This window comes from Leopardus geoffroyi, chromosome A3 (assembly GCF_018350155.1).
Source record: "Leopardus geoffroyi isolate Oge1 chromosome A3, O.geoffroyi_Oge1_pat1.0, whole genome shotgun sequence".
In the NCBI taxonomy this organism is placed as follows: domain Eukaryota; kingdom Metazoa; phylum Chordata; class Mammalia; order Carnivora; family Felidae; genus Leopardus; species Leopardus geoffroyi.
The window spans coordinates 110295246-110316137 of record NC_059336.1 but is presented as its reverse complement, the minus strand read 5'-3'; the positions used below and the strand labels follow the sequence as shown (position 1 = coordinate 110316137).

The 20892-nt window shown below is 40.0% G+C and overlaps 2 protein-coding genes across 5 annotated transcripts in view; one reads left to right on the top strand and one right to left on the bottom strand.

Moving 5' to 3' along the window:
- The window catches only part of HEATR5B (HEAT repeat containing 5B), a 99698-nt gene extending 92535 nt beyond the window's left edge, over window positions 1–7163 (bottom strand). Inside the window, exons 1-4 of one of the 3 annotated variants that reach the window (XM_045447122.1) lie at window positions 7053–7163; window positions 5933–6080; window positions 2816–3027; window positions 330–438 (exon numbers count right to left, since the gene is read on the bottom strand). In XM_045447122.1, coding sequence (XP_045303078.1) covers window positions 330–438; window positions 2816–3027; window positions 5933–6058 — 447 coding nt within the window. In that variant the 5' untranslated portion in view covers window positions 6059–6080; window positions 7053–7163. Of the gene's footprint in view, window positions 1–329; window positions 439–2815; window positions 3028–5932; window positions 6081–6603; window positions 6623–6652 lie in introns of those variants that run through there. The other 2 variants (XM_045447124.1, XM_045447123.1) reach the window with 2 other exon arrangements.
- A 69-nt stretch (window positions 7164–7232) lies between these two features.
- GPATCH11 (G-patch domain containing 11) lies at window positions 7233–17598 on the top strand. 2 transcript variants are annotated; one of them, XR_006703683.1, is made up of 9 exons: window positions 7233–7355; window positions 11559–11630; window positions 12188–12414; window positions 13218–13259; window positions 14117–14237; window positions 14366–14456; window positions 15530–15720; window positions 16558–16639; window positions 17333–17468. XR_006703683.1 is itself a non-coding variant. In XM_045447139.1 (9 exons), exons 2-9 carry the CDS (start codon window positions 11572–11574, stop codon window positions 17386–17388), a joined length of 795 nt encoding a protein of 264 aa, XP_045303095.1. In that variant the 5' UTR covers window positions 7234–7355; window positions 11559–11571; the 3' UTR covers window positions 17389–17598. The 2 variants fall into 2 exon arrangements, 1 of the variants encoding a protein (XP_045303095.1); XM_045447139.1 differs by having other exon boundaries at window positions 7234–7355; window positions 15530–15646; window positions 17333–17598.
- Window positions 17599–20892: the final 3294 nt, after the last annotated feature.

Genomic DNA, 20892 nt, shown 5'->3' with positions numbered 1-20892 from the left:
CCCTGGGCAACTCTTGGAGCCTAATACATTAATTATGACAGATAAAATGGCAATGCAAAAATATCCATAGGGCTAAATAAAAAGTAAACCTATTTTTGCCCAGGTGCCAAGGAAAAGCATTCTTTTCCTTCACACTGAAATATAAGGTAATATACATTAAAGAAGGGGCAAGCGATGTATTTTTTTGCAAGTAATAATCTTAAATTACCTTCTTGCTAAGCACTAGGAGTACCACAGTGACAGGAAAAAAAGGCAAACATATATTTTTAACTGACATCTAACTCCTGCCAAAAGCAAAACATTTAAATAATATTTGTTGTAAAACTTACCTCTGCACTTTTCAGAGATTTCAAAAGATTATTCACTGTTTCTGGAAATGCACTTCCTAACATTCTCCCCATTTTTTCATAAAATGCTCCAACACAAGCCACTGCAGCCCTGTAAGAAGTGATGCTTTCACTGGTCACTGTTCAGGTTAATAAAACAATTTTCATGATACCTTTCTCATTTTCAGAAATCAGTTTGTATTTGTGCAGGACACTTTTGGCTACAAATCCTTAATTTTCAGCTTTCAAAAACATCTTGTTTACCTACCTATTCATTATAATCACAACAAATACTACCATTAATCGAACTGTATTGTTAGGAATACAAGAGAAGAAATATATTTATGTAAGAAATCCTACCCATCCTTTGGAAAAAAAACGAAGTTTTCCTTTCATGAAAACTTCCCAAATTATGCCAATCCACAACGATTCCTTCTCTTCTCTCATTATATATAACACTCCATGTCAACCATTCATTTTCACAAAATTATGTTATTTACTGTGTTGTGACTTGACCATTTATGTGACGAGCATAAGCTTTGAAGTCTGGCAGATCTATGCCTAAATCCTAGGACCCTCCACCTAATAGCTATGTGTCCTGAGCAAGTTACTGAGGCAGAAACATTAAATATGCTCACCTCACTATCATATATGTAATAAATAACAGAATCAGGGAATCAACCTTCATCTGTTTGACTCTAAATCCTGTGCTTTTTTCAATACTCTCCAGGCTGATAACAAAACTAAAAATGACTGAGGTCACATACCAGAATATTCAGGGAATTCCTAAACAGAATCCATGAATCCACTGGAAATACATATGAATAATATGCAATATGTAATAAATTCTACTTAAGCAGAACTAGAAGATCATGTGTGGATTTGCTAAGTGGTGGAGAACTAAACCACCAAAGTTTAGTTTCAAATTCCAAATTAAACTGGAAAGCACTGGTGCTCTCTAATCTCTTCCAAAACTTTTGAGATCTACATCTATCCCAAACAACATAGAATCTAGTCACAACATACCTATGCAGTTGAAAACAGACTTAAAAATCAGTGTCCAGGTTCAGAATAATGTCCCTGTTTCCTCTGTAAGCTATTAAACTGGCCCAGGCCCCTTGCATGGTGTTCTAGAGATGTATCTCTGGCCAGTCTCTGTTCTCAAACAGTAACTCTTTCTAGGTAACTATCCATACCAAAGAGTTCTACTTGCCAAAAGCTACGTTCTCAACTCAGAGCTCTGATATCCAGACCACGACTTCCAACTACCGACTATACACACTGTCCCTTGGATATTGCCTCCTGTCCTGCAAGTCAGCACACCCAGAACTGAACTTCTCATCTTCCCCTCATGACTTGTTCCCTCCTCTACTTTGCATCTTTCTGAAAAGCTCTGTAAAGTATAAAGAACCTACTTCTGTTTCCAATGAGAAGTTTCCTTTGCCTAGAAAACAGGTTGGCAAACTACTGCCTGCAGGCTGAATCTGACCCATTATCCAGCCTGCCACCTGGTTTTGTAAATAAAGTTTCCCTGGAACACAGCTATGTTCGTTTATTTACATACAGTCTTGGGCAGAGGCGAGTAGTTGCAACAGAAATGTATATATGGTCCTATAAGCCAAAAATAGTTATTACCTGGCTCTTTTTCATGATGTCTGTCAATCCCTGGCCTATCACATCCACCTTCCCTTCTTCCCATCTAACCACTTACTTGACTATTTCCATGTGTCCTTCCCTGTTGTTGATCTTCTTTGGCTGATGCTTTGTTGAGAAGCCTTCCTAACACTGCTCTCCGCTCACACCACAGCTAAGCTTATTTAGGTGTCATTTCCCCCTCCCCACCCCACCCCGGACAACACTCCTCACTGTACTCTAACTGCTGATTTTCTTATTTGACCCTTTCATAGGACGTACCCCATTGCCATTATTCTTAAGGCTTGCTCTGAAAATGTCTGTCTTTGACCCAAACCACAAGTTCGAGCCACGAGTTGGGTAAGCCCTTAATTTAGAGGTCAGCAAATTTGCAGGCAAAATGGTCTCTGTCTCAGCTATTCAATTCTGCCATTATAACATGAGAGCAGCTACCACCCGAATGAATATGTCTGTATTCCAATAAAACTTTATTTACAAAATAGGCAGCAGGCTGGATTCGGCCTGTGGGCTAGTTTGCCCATTCCTGCCTTAATCCCATCACTTAGAAATTCTTGACTTTTCTTTCTATCTCAGTCAAGAATATTCTCTCCATCCAAATTTACCAAGAGAACTCTGTGCAAATTGCGGACACCACACCAATTCTCTGTAGTTTACTGAAAAGTCCCAGGGGCGATGAAACACATATTGAAAAAGAAACCCTTCCCCAGACCTACTTAGAGCTTTCATTGTCAAGCAGCATGCCTCAGGTTCCATTGACCTCGGGGTCTTTATGATCAGTAGTCCCTTATTAAGATAAGTGACTCTAAAAAAACCAAAACGTCAAATTAAGTACTTACAGTTTTGTTGGTAAGTAGGCTGCAGTGTCATCTTTATTTCTGATAATATCATTACATTTATCAAGTGTTTGAAAAACAGTAAAAGTATCCCCAATGCTATAAAGTGCTGCCAGATTTTTAGCTAACAATTTTCGTGTAGGTGGTCCAGGTGAACTACTTATTAATCCAGTTAATTGTTCAACAAGTTTTTTCTGTTTTTCCTTTACGTCAGTCTGTTATAAAAAATAAAGAACATTATCAGCTTTTTTCTTATGTGTGCTTTCATTACCTTTCAATCAAAATAAAAAATACTCAAAAGTTAAAATCTATATTACATTAGGCATAAAACCATAAATGAAAATATTCAAGATAAGGAAAAGTTTGGTAAGAAATGAACCATTCTTGGGGCACCTGGCTGGCTTAGTCCGTCGGGCATGCAACCCTTGATCTTGGGGTTGTAACTTCAAGCCCCACACTGGGTATAGACATTACTTAAAAATAAAGTCTTAAAAAGAATAAATGAACCATTCTTTCCTAAATGTTATCCTTCGTTCCCCTCCAATACCAAAAATTTAGCTGCTAATACAAGTGACTGCTCTAGATGAAAAAGTTTCCACACCAACTTACTAAGAAACCAACAGTCAAAGGATGTAAAATATTGGGTACATGGACAACTGACATCTTAGAACCTAGCTAGGCTGCTCTGTAAAAGCCAAGTCAGCAGTTCATAAGACACAGGTCCGTGAAGGAAACCAAAAGAAACTCTAGGAGCCCTAGGCAGTAAAAAAAGATATTCAAATAGACTCATAGTCAATACTGAGAGTTCATTCATTCATTCATTCAAGAAATGTTTATTGTGCACTTATTATATGCCAAGCACTATTCCAGGCACTGGGATGAAACAGTGAACACAACAAAGTCTCTGCCCTTGTGAGTTTATATTCTAGTGGAGAGAGGCAAAGTTTACCGAATAAACAAATGAATAGTGTGAGTTCTTACTGTTTCGTTCAGATTAGTAAGAAAAGGCCTCTCTAAAAAGAAGCGAAGGTGTGAGCTATGCAGATATTGAGAGAAAAATATTCCAAGCAGGAGAAACAAGGGCAAAGGCCTTGAGGTGGGAACTTGCTTGGCCAGGACAGCAAGAAGGCCAGTCTGGCTGGCAGAGTCAGAGAGAGGAAGTAATGAGAGATGAAGTCAGAAGAATAGAAAGGACCAGATTGTATAGCCCCTTATACACCATTGTAAGAATTTTCTATTTCATCCTGAGAATCTGAAGCATAAGAGGTACATGATCAAAATGTTTTAACAGGCACATTCTGACTACTGAGTGAAAAATACTCCACAAGGTCCATGGTCGGAAGCATAGTGAGCATTTAAGAAGGTGTTGCAATGATCCAGATGAGAGAGGAAGGTGGGAACAATGGAAATGATAACAAATAATTCAATTCTGGACACGTTTAGTGGATAGAACCCTTAGGATTTGCTGATAAATATGATGTGAAATTTCCAAAAGAGAGAAGAATGACTCTAAGGTTTATGACCTGAGCAACTGGAAGGAAGAAATGGTTGTTTCCTGAGATGGTGACCACTGAGGAAAGGACAGGTTTGGAACGGAGAAATCAAGAATTTAACGTTGTATATGTTAATTTGGGGATGCTATTTAAAAGAGAAAGAGGTAGTTGGAGATCTGCAAGTCATTACTGTATAGATGGTAGCAAAAATCATGAAATTAGATGATATCATTGCGGGAATAAATATTTGTATATACTCTTCACAACAAAATAAAATACCTATTAAGTGTTTCAAGGGAGAGGATCAACTATGTCAAAAGCTGCTGATGGTCAACTAAGACGGAATACTGACCATTGGCTGGAACAATGTGAGATCACTGATGACTGGACAAGAGCCATTTCAGTGAAATGGATGCAGCAAATACTCAGTTGGAAGGGGTTTAAGAAAAAATAGAGACTTCTAGCTAAGTGCCATAAGTGAATCCATGCATTAACTTTGTCTTTCCAGAAATACTAGTAAAACTATATTAAAGGGCAACCACACACACACACACACACACACACACACACACACACACAAATGCACAAATCCACAAGAGCAAAGAAAACAGGAAAAAAATCAACAGAATATACAGAAGCCAGGTACCCCCAATGGGGAAAGCTGAGAAGAGACGCAACTTACAACACAGAATCCCATGAAGCTCATGTCTGTTTTGTTGTTGTTGTTTGAAGCTCCAGGTGCTTATGGAGGAGGGAGTGAATTATGCCTGGAACTGGAGGAAATGGTTGAGAGTCTAGAAGTTGTAAGACTCTCATACCTCTCTCCTCCATTCGGGACTTAGGAAGCTCCAGCACAGTTGTGGGCTGGAAAAACTGTACTGAAAACAGGGGATTAAACGAAAGTTTTCATACTGGATGTTGAAGCCTGGAGCCTTCTCCCCGAATTCCTAGAATCTAGGCAGCTAGTGATATGCCCTAGGACACTAGAGTAGAAAAGTCTCTTCCTGGGAATGACTAGCCAAGGGAAATCTATGATGCCAATGCCAGGGGTTCCTCAAACCACAGGACTGGCCTACAGTGAAGCACAGTTAGCAAACTTCACCCTGCCCAGGAAACGTACTACTCATTCTTAAATTTAAGCAGACAGCCAAACATTATCAGATATTTGAGGAAAGTATCTAATTTTAAAGACAGAAAACAAAACACATAATGAAAAGCAAGAAGGCTAAAACAGACTACGTAGGAAGAAGAAAACAGAAAAAAGCCACCCCATTATAACTTCTCAGAGAGATAAGTGAAGATATTGGGATTGCTAGACAGCGCGGAGGGACCACTTGCAAGGTGGAGATGAGTGAATTTAAAAGTCATATAATCATATTTTTCTCCAGTCACATTCAGTTGTCCGGGTAGAGACATGAAGTAGGCAAAGAGCTAGGTTCAAATGAGATTCTGGTTTTGCCACAAAATAGAAAAAGAACAGACAAAAATTTCTATTACTGTGTTATATTCTCAATTCCATAAGTGACCCACAACCTTTCCAAAACATAATGCGTGCTCCCTTACAAAGCATGAACATATAATACTCTTCATTATGCAAACCCAGCTGGGAAAAAAAGCAATACTATACCTTGTTGGCAGCGACCAATACTTTATCAAGAAATCTCAACCATTCAAAGATAAAAACTGGTCTCTTTGCTTCAGTGATTTGAGCCAAAGCTTCTTCATTTAGCAATAAACTGTGGGCCAGCTCCATTACTGAAGTTTAAAAGTCACACCTTAACAAATCAAGAAATACTTGTAAGGATTTTTTTTTAATGTTAAAAGTCAAAGCTTAGTGAATGCAACCACTAAGAATTGAAAAGTGTGGTTTTACTTCTCGTTTCATTTGCGGGAAATTTACATTACTTCTTTGAGGCAAAACCCAAGAACCTAATTCTAAAGAACAAGGGTAAAACAAAAACAAACATAAATGAGTCATGCTTGGTGAAGAAGAATGAAAAAAGGACAATTTAAATCAATACTGCAAATAACAGGGCGTCTGCCTGGCTCAGCCAGTACAGCATGCGACTGTTGAACTCAGGGTCCTGGGTTTGAACGGCACGTTGGGCATAGAGATAGCTTTTAAAAAAAAAATATTGCAAAGAAGACGTTATTCCAAAAGAAATATGCCTAGCAAAACATATGTCATTAACCCATTCCACGAATGGGAAAACCACGGCACCAAGATCATACACCAGTTGGGCCTGACAATCCACCCTCCTCTTTTCTCGCCCACGGCTCAGTGCACAGCACCCTTACCCTCCCCTGGCCCAGGACGACGTCAAAACTCCCAGAATAAAGATCTCACACTGTAAGTCTCCAACAAGAGTCTTCCTACGGTGACGGGATGGGGAAGGCCAGATCCCTGTGGCCGAAGATTTAGTGACAACCCCGGGCGGTCGGGGAAATGCAGCCCACAAAGGCTGGGCGCGCTGCGGGTCTGGGTTAGCCCGGCTACTCCGGGGACCGCCGTAGCGCAGCGCCCGGCCTGGGGGGAAATGTTAAGAGGCCGCCGCAGGCCTCGCAGGAGCCACTTAGGGCTGTCAACTACAGGAGGCGGTGACTCGGAACCAAGCCCGGAGCCTGAGAAAGAAAAATGTTCCCTACGAATTCGATTTTCCTCCCCAGTCCTCTGAAAACATACGGGGGGACAGGGGTGTGTGTGCGTGTCACCGTGCGTGCTTTGGCCGCAACGGGGATGGCCTCACCTCCTAGTCTGGCAGGGGCTGAACAGCTGAGTTCCGGGGCCAGAAGCAGCTGCCAAACGACCCGGATGCCCCGCCTCCCGCACTCCTGCCAGCAGGAAACGAGAGGAGAGCGCGTGCGCGGAAGGCTCGTGTTGCGCAAGCGCACTAACTACATCCTCCTGGCTCCTCCCGCCGCAGGTTTCCAATCGATTGCTCGCTAGGAAGCTCAGGTGGGAGCTGAGGCTCAGAAGTCCTGTGCTTGTGGGTGGGCGCATGCGCAGCGCGCGCTCTCACAAGCCGACCCGGGGCGAGTAGAGCTACCAGGTAAGGGGATGGGGACACCCGATAGAATGGTAAAGGGCGGTGGTCTGTGCGCTGGTCGTGACTGACCTATCACACCATCACCCACATTCCTGCCTGTGACGCTTGCAGCTGGGCGGGACGCGAGAAGGGAGAAATCAGCCGTCCCTAAGGGGGGGTTTGGGGACTGAGGCTTTTTGGTTACCTTTCTACTGTATGTCCAGCTAATTAGCCCTTCTCTCCACTTGGATGTATAATGGGATTCTCCGTGTGTCTGAAGCAGCGTTCTTGTTGCCACCGCCTCTGCCTGCTCTATGTCAAAAAAACAAGCAAAAGACTTCACCCGAACCAAACCTACTACAGTCTAACCACTCTTAACTGGTAACTTCATTCTTCCAGGTGTTCGGGCCAAAAGCCTTAACATAATCGTTGACATCGCTCTTTCACACACCGCCTCCCATCCATCAGCCAGTCTCCTTAGATCTACCTTTAAAATACGCTCAGGGGCGCCTGGGTGGCTCAGTTGGTTAAACGTCTGACTTCAGCTCAGGTCATGATCTCGTGGTTCGTGGGTTCGAGCCCCATATCGGGCTCTGTGCTGACAGCTCAAAGCCTGGAGCCTGCTTCAGGTTCTGTATCTCCCTCTCTCTCTGCCCCTCCCCTGCTCTCTCTCTGTCTCTCTCTTTCTCTCGAAAATGAACAAACTTAAAAAAAAAATTTAATATACGCAGAATCCGACCGCTTCTCACCACTTCCACTGCCGGTGGTCCACTTCCACTGGTGGTCCAAGCCACCGTCATGGTGGCTTTACAAAGTTTATCCTTATGCTTGATGCGAATGGATGATGTTGAAGTGTATTGTACCCACAAAGGGGGAGTTTTAAAAAGAAGCTGGAACCCCTTAGGCACCCCCCCCCCTCGCCCCGTTCCTAAGACCAATGGATTACTTCTGTCCTATAAAAGTTGAAAAAGCCATGCTTTTATGCATGGAGACATGAATTAGCAGTTCTTGCATACCTTTTCGGTAAATAGGAAGATTCAAACTTCTATTATTAGATTAACAATCTCATGTTTTTATTAAACTATACTTACAGTAAATAGGACCTAGAACGATTTTGGGATTTAGTGATAGAAGTAGGAGCGGGAGTAGGTGGAGAGTGATTAGGGCATTTTCTCATGTAAATGATGGTTTAGTGCTTTTGATATGGTGTGTGTATTTGCCCCGTTGGGTTGTGATTAGTATATAAAGGGAATATAGGGCTGTAATAATAATGTGTGTGCCTATGAGGATAATAGTAATATTGGATCATGAGAATGAGGCTATTACTACAGATAGTTCTCCAACTAGATTAATTGTAGGGGGTAGGGCTAGATTTGAAAGGCTGGCTAGTAGTCATCAGGCGGCTATTAAGGGGAGGAGTGTTTGCAGACCTCACGCTAGGATTATTGTTTGGCTATGTACTCGTTCATAGTTTGAGTTTGCGAGACAGAATAGTATTGATGATGTTAATCTGTGGGCAATTATTAGGGCTGTTGCTCCTAAATAGCTTCATGGTGTTTGGATAAGAATTGCTACAATAACTAGGGCTATATGGTCCTATACCTCTAAGAATTAACTACATGTTTTGACTTATTGTTTTACGTTAGTTGAATTTATGGTTATTTGGGCTAGTTTTGGCTCAAGATGGCCAGTTTGATATGAAATCTTCTGGGTGTAAGCCAGATGCTTTGTTTAAGCTGCAAATCGTTTTATCCAAGCACACTTTCCAGTATGCTTACCTTGTTACGACTTGTCTTCTCTTGTGTTTTTTATAGTTTGAATAGATTGTCTTTGGGTTTTGTCACTTGAGGGTGACAGGTAGTGTGTGCGTGCTTCGTGGCCCAATTCAATTGAGCTCTCTCTTCTCAATTTACTACTAAATCCTCCTTTGGTTCTTAATTTCATAAGGACTTTTCGTGGAAAAGTGTTCTAGGATAGAAAATGTAGCCCATTACTTCCAACCTCATAGGTTACAGCTTGACCTAACTTTTTTATGTTAAGATACTTGTGCTTACTTTTCTTCCTTTTTACGGTTTGCTGAAGATGGCGGTATACAGACTGGATTAGCAAGGGGTGGTGAGGTATATTGGGATTTATCGATTATAGAACAGGCTCCTCTAGCGGGATATAAAATAAAGCACTGCAAAGTCCTTTGAGTTTTAAGCTGTCGCTAGTTCTCTGGCCGACAGATTTGTTTAGTTAGCTATCTAAGTTTAGGGTTAAGCGTAGTGGGGTATCTAATCCCAGTTTGGGTCTTAGCTATCATGTGGTCAGAGGTGTTAAGTTACTTTCGTGCCATATTTTTATGTTAACTGTAGCTTTTTACAGCTGAGTTAAAATTTAACTTTAGCGCGGGGTGGGGAGGGGTTCCTCTATAACACGCTTTATGCTGTGGATCTATTAATTCGGGTTAATTGTATGACCGCAGTGGCTGGCATGAAATTTACCAACCCTAATTTAATATGGCTTAGCTGAACTTTCATTCATGGCTTAATTTTTATCGCTGCTGTGTCCCGTGGGGCTGTGGCTAAGCAAGGTGTCAGGCCTATCTTTGCCCATTTTTTCTATCTGGCTTCATTCTGCAAGTGGGATCTATTCATATGGGCAGGAAGATGGCCCTTTGGAGCCCACCTTCACATACTCCCTGTTCAGAAACTCCAGTGAAGAGATCTCTTTTCCCCCATAAGGCATGCTTATCTGACCTGGTTAGGTCATCACCTCCTCTGTTGCTGGGACATAGTGAACTATAATTGGCCATCTTGTGCCCAGGGAAGTATAGAAGACAGAGCTTGCCACCCTCCACTAGAACCCAGTGGAGGGCAGAGGGTTGGGTTCCCAAAGAAAAGGATGGTGGGTGGGCCAAAACAGCCTGTGTTTACTGCAGCAAATGACTGCCCTCTGTAACTAGCTTCTGGACCAGAAGCATTGATATCATCTGGGAGCCTATTAGAAATACAAAACTTCAAGCTCTAGCTCAGAATCAGACTCTGGATTTTAAGAAGATCCTGAAGCAATTCATATACATAATAAAGTTTGAGATGTGCTTTTTTGGATAACTATTTTATCCCTGTAAGAGAAAATAATTACATGATTTTAACTATTTTGGATGGAAACTCTCCTCAAAAATGTCTCCATATAAGTGAGATGTTAAGTATACCAAGTTCCAAGTGGACAGCTTGAACATGGAGTGCTGTAGAGAGAGGCCTGGAATGGTTAGGATGGGTTTCGTGAAGGAGGGGAGCTTAGGCCAAGGAGGAAGGAAATGTCTGTGTATGTTCAGAGAACAATGCGAAGCCCATGTGACTTGAATATGGAACCCTAAAGGAGCGTCAGGGGTGAGATTTTGAAGGATCCCTCCTGCTACAGTGTTAGAGTGACTAGTCCTCCAGGGCCTGCAGAGTAAAGTTTATTGAGGGATTGAAATAGACAGATTAAATGACCTGACTTATGTTTTTTATAAAACCACTCTGGAGAGGCTGGCTCAGCAGGAAGAGCATGCAACACTTGATCTCAGGGTTCTGAGTTTGAGCCCCACTTTGGGTGCAAAGATTACTAAAAAAAAATGAACTTTAAACTTTTTTTAATGTTTATTTTATTTTTGAGAGAGAGAGAGAGAGAGAGAGCAAGTTGGGGAGGGGCAGAGAGAGGGAGACAGAGGATCTGAAGGAGAACTCAGGAACCATGAGATCATGACCTGAGCCAAAATTGGATGCGTAACCAACTGAGCCACCCAGGAGCCCCAAATAAACTTAAAAAAAAAAAATTGTCTTAAAAAAAAAAAACAAAACACTCTGCAGAGGGTGTAGGGGATGCACTGGAAGAGGAGAGGCCACACACAATGAAACTAATTAGGAAGTTGTTGTAATAGTTCGGGTGAGAAAGAAATGCCTGAACTGAAGCAATGGTCACAACTATAGGAAAAAAGCTTTTGAAGGATATTGTAGAGGAAGAATTGGCAGAGGGCTATACGAGGTCAGGAATGGGGAGATTGTAGCGACATTTATTTGAAAAAATTAGGGGATAATGGAGGTTTGGAATGGAAAAGAACGAGTCATTGGAGAGCTTCCCACAGAAAGATGTCAGAAGGCACTTGAATGTGTGGTAGAGCTCCAGAGAAAGGTTTATTTCCATTGTCGACCAAACAACAACAAAAAAAGGTGCTGTTACTTTATCCTCTTTGATTTGTAGATACTTTTGCCATATGAAGTTGAACATGGCGGAAGAAGAGGACTATATGTCTGATTCCTTCATTAATGTCCAGTAAGTAAATTTGCACACCTCATGTAGTGATATATATAAGACATTAATGTAGACTCCTAAGTGATGACATTGATTTTAAATGTGAGTTGAAAAGTCAGTTTTGTTGCTTTGTGGAAACACCTCCTACATTTCTGTGCAAAGATACCAGGAGCCTTTTCTTCCCTTTTAATGCTAAACATTTGACTTCTGCCCTTGATTCTTGTTATTTTCCTCTTCCAAGCAAGTTTACACTTTTGCTTTATTTCATCTTACTGTCTCTTCTAGCTCGTATTCAGCTTTGCTCTTTATTATTTCCAACCTCCTAGAAAAATTAGTCTAAAATTACTGTTTCTTCAACTCTCTATTTTCTTTAGCTTCCTACAATCTGGCACCAGCTTTCATTATTTTCACTAAAATAGCCATTCTCAGAGGTCACTGATTATGTTCTAAGATCAATGAAAACAAAGGTGGTCATCGTGGTGGTCCTGAAATATTAAGTAGCGTCAGGTAAGTAAGTAGCAAAGTTATGAGAAAACTGCATGTCCTCGTCTAAAATAACCTTCTCCGTTATTCCTTAGACAAGACATCAGACCAGGATTGCCAATGCTGAGGCAAATCCGAGAAGCCCGTCGAAAAGAAGAAAAGCAACAGGAAGCTAATTTGAAAAACAGACAGAAGAGTTTAAAAGAAGAAGAACAAGAAAGACGTGACATTGGATTGAAGAATGCACTAGGCTGTGAAAACAAAGGGTTTGCTTTGCTCCAAAAGATGGGATATAAAAGTGGTCAGGCCCTTGGCAAAAGTGGTAAGTTCCATCTGGACATAAGCAGGTGTTCCTAACCACCAAATGGTGCTCTATTGATGAGTGCCAGAGAGGACTCCTTATCCATCTACACAGAAAGTAAAGCAACATAGCTACTAGGTGTAACAAGCATATAGAGAACGGTGTCTTCCTACACCACTTTAGACAAGTGTGTGTCATCAAGAGCTACTTACCAGCCCCACTTCGCCTTCAAGGCACCAACAGCAGGGATGGACGAGGCTTACAACGGAGGCAGCAGCTAACAATGGTGATAAGAGAAGGGTTGAGAAGTACAACAGCCAAAGGACAGTGAAGCAACATTGAGGATGATGGCAGGACACCGCCCTGCTCGCTCTGTACCTGTGCCAGGTAGCCCAGTGAGCACGTGGTTGGAGAAGCTCCATTCTCGCCTCCCTATTTAGGAAGGTGGAGAGGCCATACATTCATAGTAGATTCTGTAAACCATTTTTCTTTTCTTCCTTATTAGAATTGCTTTGATCTTCACCGAGCAAGGCTTTGCTTTCTCTGGAAGCTGCCACTTTCTTGGACATATATCAGTGTTTTCCCTTCCTGAAACCCTAACTTCAGATGGCATAGGAGGCTGTGAGTCAGTCTAACTGAGGAGTAGATATTTGAAGGCAAGGGAGGTGGTTGACTATAGAGTATTCATGTTCAGATTTCAATTTCAAATGGCATCGAAACTGGAAGGGATATGTATAGAACATTGTAAAGCTGCGTACTACGCTCACCTGTAGTTTGAGGAAGAAGTTCTAAAGTCATGTGTGTGTTTTGTTCTCTTTTCTTAGGAGGTGGTATTGTTGAACCAATTCCTCTCAACGTCAAAACAGGTATATAATTATTTCTGAGCATATTTACCAGTAATAATAACTTATGCTTAGATCTAGCACATATATTCTCATACTAAATGGGTTTTTTTTGTGGTAGCACTGTTATAGTTCTTATCCTAGGAAGCCCCCAGTAAAATATTTCTTAGTTAAACTTCTCAATCTTTTAAACTAAAAATAACAGTTTGAGTATAAAATAAAATTTAAGTCCTAAAAATATGGGGGGAAATCATAACCATTAAAAATGCAAAGCTATTTTTTGCCCATTGAAGTGTGCTAAGGGGTGCCTTGGTGGCTCAGTCAGTTTAGCAGTTGAGTCTTGATTTCGACTCAGGTCATGATCTCACAGGTTTTGAGTTTGAGCCCCGTGTCAGGCTTCCCACTAACAGTGCAGAGTCTGCTTAGGATTCTTTCTCTCTCCCTCTCTTCCCTGCTTGTGCTATGTCTCTAAATAAATAAATAAACATTTAAAAAAAAAAAATAAAAGGAATGTACTGAAAGTATTCTGAGACAGACTTATCCATTCAATGAACAGACTTCTCCATTAAGACTTTGGATGAATTAAGGAGAAAAATATATATTTGATTATTATATTTATATGAAAGTATGATAGTTGATACTGTTTTCCCAATTTAAGGAATTTTGTATTGTGTGACTATCTCATTAAATCAGACTAATGATCTTTGTAAAACTCAAATTGTGTGTTTGGGTTTAGGAAAAAAAAATCTCCAGTGTTTTCATGTCAAATGATTTCGAGTGATTGTACTCAAATCAGAATTGTGTGTAATTTGCACCTGGTTAGAGGTCATGTTTTGAAGTGTGAAGTCATCAGGTTCTTCAGCAGTTTGCTGTTTGAACAGGGAAAAGTGGCATCGGTCATGAGGCATTACTGAAGCGGAAAGCAGAGGAAAAACTAGAAAACTATAGAAGAAAGATCCACGTGAAAACCCAAGCCGAAGAAAAAGCCGCAGAGCAGTTTCGGTAACACTTGGTATTTGAGCTATTTTGGGTTTTACCCCGTGTTTATTGTGATGTTTTCTGGTAGTTGGGCATTTAAATGGATAAAGGGAGGGCAGACTCTCGGTAGACTATTGTTTTCTTTCGATTAGACTGCGATTGAAACATAAGCAGGATGAAGTGAAGCTGGAAGGGGACCTTAGAAGAAGCCAGCGAGCCTGCCAGCAGTTGGATACTCAGAAGGCAAGCCTTTCACCTGTGTTCCGTTTGGAAAGGTTTTTCGGCGCCCAGTGTGATTTGCCACGTAATTAGGAAAAAAGAAAGAAAAGAAACTCCAGGCCTGTGGTATCTAGCCCGCTACCTATTAAAGCTTTCATTTAACATGCAGGGCTGATCTTTGATGGTTGACACTCATGACGATGACCTCGTCGCTGCAGGAACCGGAGTAGTCTGAATCACCCAATAAGGCTCAAATAACATTTTTATATTTAATCGTTCTCTGCTTATTTGGATATTGGAGACTCAGAGCTAGTGTGTGTGGAAATTCTGTCCACCAGAATATTTGATGAATAGCCTATTTTTAGTCCATCTTCAGTACCTCTTGTGTCCCTAACTAGTAAAGTCATGGTAGATTACTATATATTTTGGCTGTTTTTAAAATTCTGTTTTTGGTTTTATTTTTATTTCATTTTGCAATTTTTAAATTTTGATCTTTCCATTAGAATAAAATGACTTCAATTAAAGTCTCTAAAACATTTCCCTTGTATGTAAATAGATCTCTGGAAGCAATCTCTCACTTTTCTGTATTCCCATAGCACTTTATTTTGCGTCATGACACTTTCCTAGCTGATGTGTACTTTGTGTGTGTGCGTGCTCTACAAGTAAATCTCGCGAGATCTAAAACGAAATCTCATGAGATTTTTTTTTTTTTAATTCAAGTTAATTAACATACAATGTAGTCTTGGCTTCAGGAGTAGAGCCCAATGATTCATCTCTTACATATGACACCCAGTGCTCATCCCAACAAGTGCCCTCCTTGATGCCCATCCCTTCACCTACATCCCTCTTATGTGTGTTATTTTATTCCCATTAAGATATATATACCCATGGCTTATTTCCCTAATAGACTGGCAGCCACTGGGGGACAATACTTGAACTGAGTCTTCATCCCTATGGTTCATGCAGCCCAGGGCTTTACTCTTGAAGCAGCAATCAGTAAATATTTCATTGAAAGAAAGAATCCATGTCGATATGAACGTACTTGTGATAGTCTTCTGGTTAGCTGTGTTTAATTGGGAATAATTCTTTATTTTCAGAATATTCAGGTTCCTAGGGAAGCATGGTACTGGTTGGGGCTTGAAGAGAAAACCGAGGAAGAGGAAGAGGAAGAAAAAGAACACGATGAAGATGAATATAAGAGTGAAGACTTGAGTGTATGTTTTGGTACCAGTTCCTCGAGCAGGGTGTCTTAAGTGTATGCCTTGGTACCATTCACATTTTGAGCCGGGTAATTATTTGTTGGGGCACACTGTTCTAACAGCATCCCTGGCCTCCACCCACCAGGTGCCTGTTGCACTTCCCCCTTGTGACAATCAAAAATATCTCCAGTCATTGCTAAATTTCCCCGAGGGGAAAAATCACCTCTAGTTGAGAACTACTATATTATAGGGTTATTTTATTGACCCCAAACCGTTATATAATTTCTTCCTTTAGCTTCGGTTTACACTCTCAGCTTCAGTTTGGATGACAGATGAGCCACAAATATAAATTATCTTAATTTCTACTTTGTTGCCTGTTAAACCTCAGGAAGTGATTCTAATGAATACCCCTCTCCTCCACCCATAAACAAAGCAAAAAAACACAGCTCAAAGGAAGTGGAAATTATTCAAGAAAGGAATCCCATTTCTGTGTTTTTTTGTGTATAAGAATTTTATAGGAAACATTTGCAATTTGAAAAACCAGTGTTCCACTTAACTGGGAGACCATTGATGAGAACTTTAATGACAAAGGGAGGCAGTGTTCACTCTCATTCCATCTGGGAAGGTAGGTTCTTTGAAGTAGAGGGAGGTTTTTAAAGGATCCTGATTAAAATAAGAGCCAGCCCAAATGTATTTTCCAAATGTTAACAAGTGGTCTCTTTGTGTCTGTCAAACATGTGAAAATATCAGGGTGGCTGGTAAACTGGGACATGTTCTAATATATTCTTCCCTTGATACCTATCCTACATGGTTAAGAGAGTAGCAGAAGATTTATGGCCTTGGGCTAATTTGGCAGGATCCAAGAGACCAGAATACCAAGATTATGTTCAATTTGAACTATTAATGTGTCTGTGTCCTACATGTAGGTACTGGAAAAATTACAAATATTGACTGGTTATTTAAGAGAAGAACATCTGTATTGTATTTGGTGTGGAACAGCCTATGAAGGTAAGAGGATACTTTGCACTTTTTAAAAATATTGAACACAAATGGTCTTTGATTTTTTAACTTCAATTTTGTGTGTGTGTGTGTGCACATGTGTGTAAGTCACATTTCCCATAGACAATGGAAATTTCTTATTCCATCCAAATGGCAGTGTGGGGTCAATGTCTTAAAGCAGTGGTGCATATAGAAATAATTGAGGCCTTTTCAGAAACTAAATGTGCAGAAGGGAATTTTTCAGTTCTCTATTTCAAAAGGAAGAATTTTTTAGTTACTTGAGGATGAATTTTTTTTCATGCTTTATTTTTAAAGATTCTTCAGCTGCATTACCTGCAAGATTTTTCAGATTTTTAGAATTAGCTTTTATGTAGATAGAATATTGTTTCAGAATACTGAAATCCACTCCATTTTTTTTTTTTTTATTATAAGGAAAGAAATGGGTTTAAAATTTGCCAGATACCTTATAGGGCCAAGCACTTTCCCTTCTAACACATTCTCCCCAAGTTGGCCCTGTTAACTTGAATTTAAGGACTTTACACTTGACAGTAAAGAATTGTTGGTTATGGTTGTATCTTTTCCCAGTTTAGCTCGGTAAGTAGCAAACACAGCTACATGTGTTTACATGTTATGTTGAACTAATTTTCTAGAGTAGTTTACTATACTAGTATTAATCTTTTATTTTCCTCACATACATTACAGATAAAGAAGACCTCTCTTCAAATTGCCCAGGACCAACTTCTGCAGATCATGACTAAGATTATTCTCAATAAAGTAGAAACTTGGAAAATGTTACTGTTTTCTAAAAATAAACAATTGAGCAGTTAGAATTCCCAAATTATGCCAGTTAAAGAAAGAGGGCCTTTTTATATGTTTTGTTCTTTTTGTGATTTTAGAAGCACTTTGTACTTTATAGTTGTTCATTGATTTAAAAAAAAAAAAAATAACAATGCTGTTTCAGAACGCAAGTGTTATAGACATGGGCAAACACAATTTGTGACACTGTTGTGATGCTATGGGGCTCAAGGACACCAACAGGTAACTCCCTCATTCCTCTCTTCACTTTGGAACAAAGTGAGAAGTAAGACATGGGAGTCAGAGAGAGATCAACACGTCAGCTTTATTATCAGTGACGTTGAGATAGAGAGCAAGGTTGACTTGTTCTCCTATTAGGCTCCCTAAAATATCTCCCTGACTGGACGCAACTGCAGACCTCTGCCTTGCCGGGGATGGAGCCTGCCTTTGCCTTCTGAGAGCATTTAGCTTTCAAGGAGAGAGGACCCACCAGGGGCGGGGCCACACATGCTAAGTTCCTTCTCCCAAAATCACATCTCAGATAAGACACTTCTCTGTTGAGAGGGAATGAACGACGGTTCACAGAGCTTGCTCCCATACTTCTCTCTCCCAAGGAGCAAGAAAAAGTCCCTTCCCTCCATGCAGATAGGAGGAAGGAAAAGCATCCCCCTCAATAAGACTGATGTCAGGCCATGTTCCATTAACACTACTTCATTCTAGCCAATTTCAGAAACAAAATAATTATGATACTTGTGGGAAAATCATGAGTTTTCATGACAGTGTGTATATCCACTATAAGTGAAGATTGCAAGTTTTAGCTAAAGAAACTTTAGAATTGGAAGTAATCTTAACTATCAGGTTATCCAAGTACTTCCTAAATTTGGGAGCCCTTGGACAACATTCCCAGCAGTTTGCAATCTAACCTCTGCCTTTATGTCTCCAGCCACAGAGAGCTCACTGCCTTAAAATGGATTGTTCCATTGCTGGGTAGCTATAAGTGATTTTTAAAGTTATTTTTCTAAAATCTGCTTCTCTATAATGTCACCACATATAGCTAAGGACATACCATGTAGCACACCTGTAGATATCTTCAGACAAAATTGGGCATCAAAAATCATGAACTTTTTTTAAAGTTCACAAGCTCAGGTACCAACCCTAGTGATTTTGATTCGGCTAGTCTAGGGTAGTTTCTAGATATCTGTATTTGTATAAAGTGCTAAGAATACATCTGATAAGCACCTGTGCGTTAGGACTAGTGCTACAGGTTAAATACAGACACTGTTACATTCTTGGGGATCCAGTTTTATAGCTAACCTCTCTCTCAGTACCACTGAGCAAGAGATCAGCCTCTTTTATTAGAAACAGTATACACAAGAACAGAGCAAAAGCATAACCTGTATTTGCATAAGTTAAGATAATCAATAGCACAACTTGTATCAGCCTTTGCCCTAATATAACCTAATTCATTTGTTCTCAAGTTTAGCTTGGGGAGCTTTAAAAATGATAATACAAGGGGTGCCTGGGTGGCTCAGTCGGTTAAGTGTTTGACTCTTCATCATCACAATTTCGTGAGTTGAAGCCCCACATCAGGCTCTGCGCTGACAGTTTCCCATCGGCAGAGGTTCTGACGTAATTGGTCACTGTGGCCTGAGAGTGACCACCTTTGACTCTGAGATGCAGCAAAACTTGAGAATCACTACACTAGTTAACTTCTGGGCCTCAGTTCTTCTTCATTTCATCCAGAAAATGTAGCATTATTTTTATGAATATAAACACACATATAAAATACTAGAGCTTATACTGTTGTATAATAGTATTATTTACTTTTTCACTTAACAATAAAATTGTATTAATAGCTGAAACAAAGGAGTTCATCTTTCCTGGGAATTACAGTCAGATACTCTCCCGTCATTTCAGCCAGTATACTGACATCCATGCAGTCATTTCCAAAGCCATGTGGGTTGTTTCAGATGGAATGGAGTTAGTCACCAGCTTCCTTTTCTACTACTGACTGTGGGGACAACCATCCACCTGCCTAATGGCCAAGAATATTTTTAATACGTTCATGTTCAGAATACGGGAATAACTTTGATAGAATCCATGACTCCACCAGATTTGTGGTTCACATTTCCAGGTCAAGGCTTAAAACTAGGCTTACCTTGGAGAGTGGGAAACATTCCTTATTCTTATCCATTGACAATTAAAAATACAGGCTTCCAGGGCGCCTGCGTGGCTCAGTCAGTTAAGCGTCCAACTATTGATTTTGGCTCAGGTCATCATGAAATGGAGCCCTGCATCTGGCTCTGCACTGACATCACGGAGCCTGCTTGGGATTCTCTCTCCCTCTCTCTCTGTTCTTCCCCTGCTTGTACTTTCTTTTCCTCTCAAAAATACATAATAAACTTAAAAAAAAAAATACAGGCTTCCAATATGAGTAAAAATTTATTTTTATTAACATAAGCCTTTACTGATTTCAAAACTAGACAATAATGAAAACCAAGATAAGCAAAACATTAGAATTTTTAAATTTGCGTTAGGGAATTTGAATTTGCTTCAGTGAAATTTATGTAAAATTTGAAACATAATTATGTCGTGTTATTTACTTTTATTTATATTGTGCTTTGTTTCCTTTTTTTTTTTTTTTTTTTTTGAGTGCTTTGTTTATTTTCAAAGTCCGATCTATAATTTCTAAAGTCTTTCATTTTCCTAAAATATAAATCCAAAATACTGGAGCTTCTACAATTCAAAATGAATAGACTTTAATATACAAAATTTGTTTCCCTTAAATACCCTTTTTTTTAGTGTTATTTGCCATTTAACTGTTGAAATTTGAAAGTGAACATTATTATTTAGTATTAGACACATTTTGTAGGATCAAGCATATGAAATCCTTAATACTTTTATTTCCCACCGATTCAAAAGCACGCACAGAGTTCCTGCTTTATGAAGGTCAGTAGGCTCACTGCCTTGGGGTAAACAAAAATGAGAGAGCCTGTCCCTGCTTTCCAGAAATTCATCGAAAGAGCCACACAGGAAAAACTGAGCTCCCAAGGCAAATTGGTAAGCATAATACTGAGGCACTGGACAAGAGCAGAACTAGGAAACAGTTCCATTCTGGGTGGGGGACAGTGGAACATGATGAAGTCACACTGAATTTGATTCTGAATGTCATTTCAATACACGAAGTTATGAGGAAAGGGTTACAATATAACCCAGCACTTTCACTCCCAGTATTTACCCAAGAGAAATGAAAACATACATCCACATAAAACTTGCACATGAATATTCATAGTAGCATTGTTCATAATAGCAGGAAAGTAGAAACAACCCAATGTCCATCAACTGATGAATGGATAAATAAATTGTGATAGAGCCATAGAATTGATTATTAGTTGGCCATAAAAAGGAAGGAGGTCCTGATCCATGCCACAACATGGATGAACCTCAAAAACATTATGCTAAATGGA

Excerpts from the sequence above, each read along its gene's own strand:
- GPATCH11 (XM_045447139.1), top strand. The coding sequence starts at position 11,572 with ATGAAGTTGAACATGGCGGAAGAAGAGGACTATATGTCTGATTCCTTC. Across the intron at positions 14,238-14,365 it reads AAAGCCGCAGAGCAGTTTCG|ACTGCGATTGAAACATAAGC; the intron begins GTAACACTTGGT and ends TCTTTCGATTAG. Across the intron at positions 16,640-17,332 it reads GTGTGGAACAGCCTATGAAG|ATAAAGAAGACCTCTCTTCA; the intron begins GTAAGAGGATAC and ends CATACATTACAG.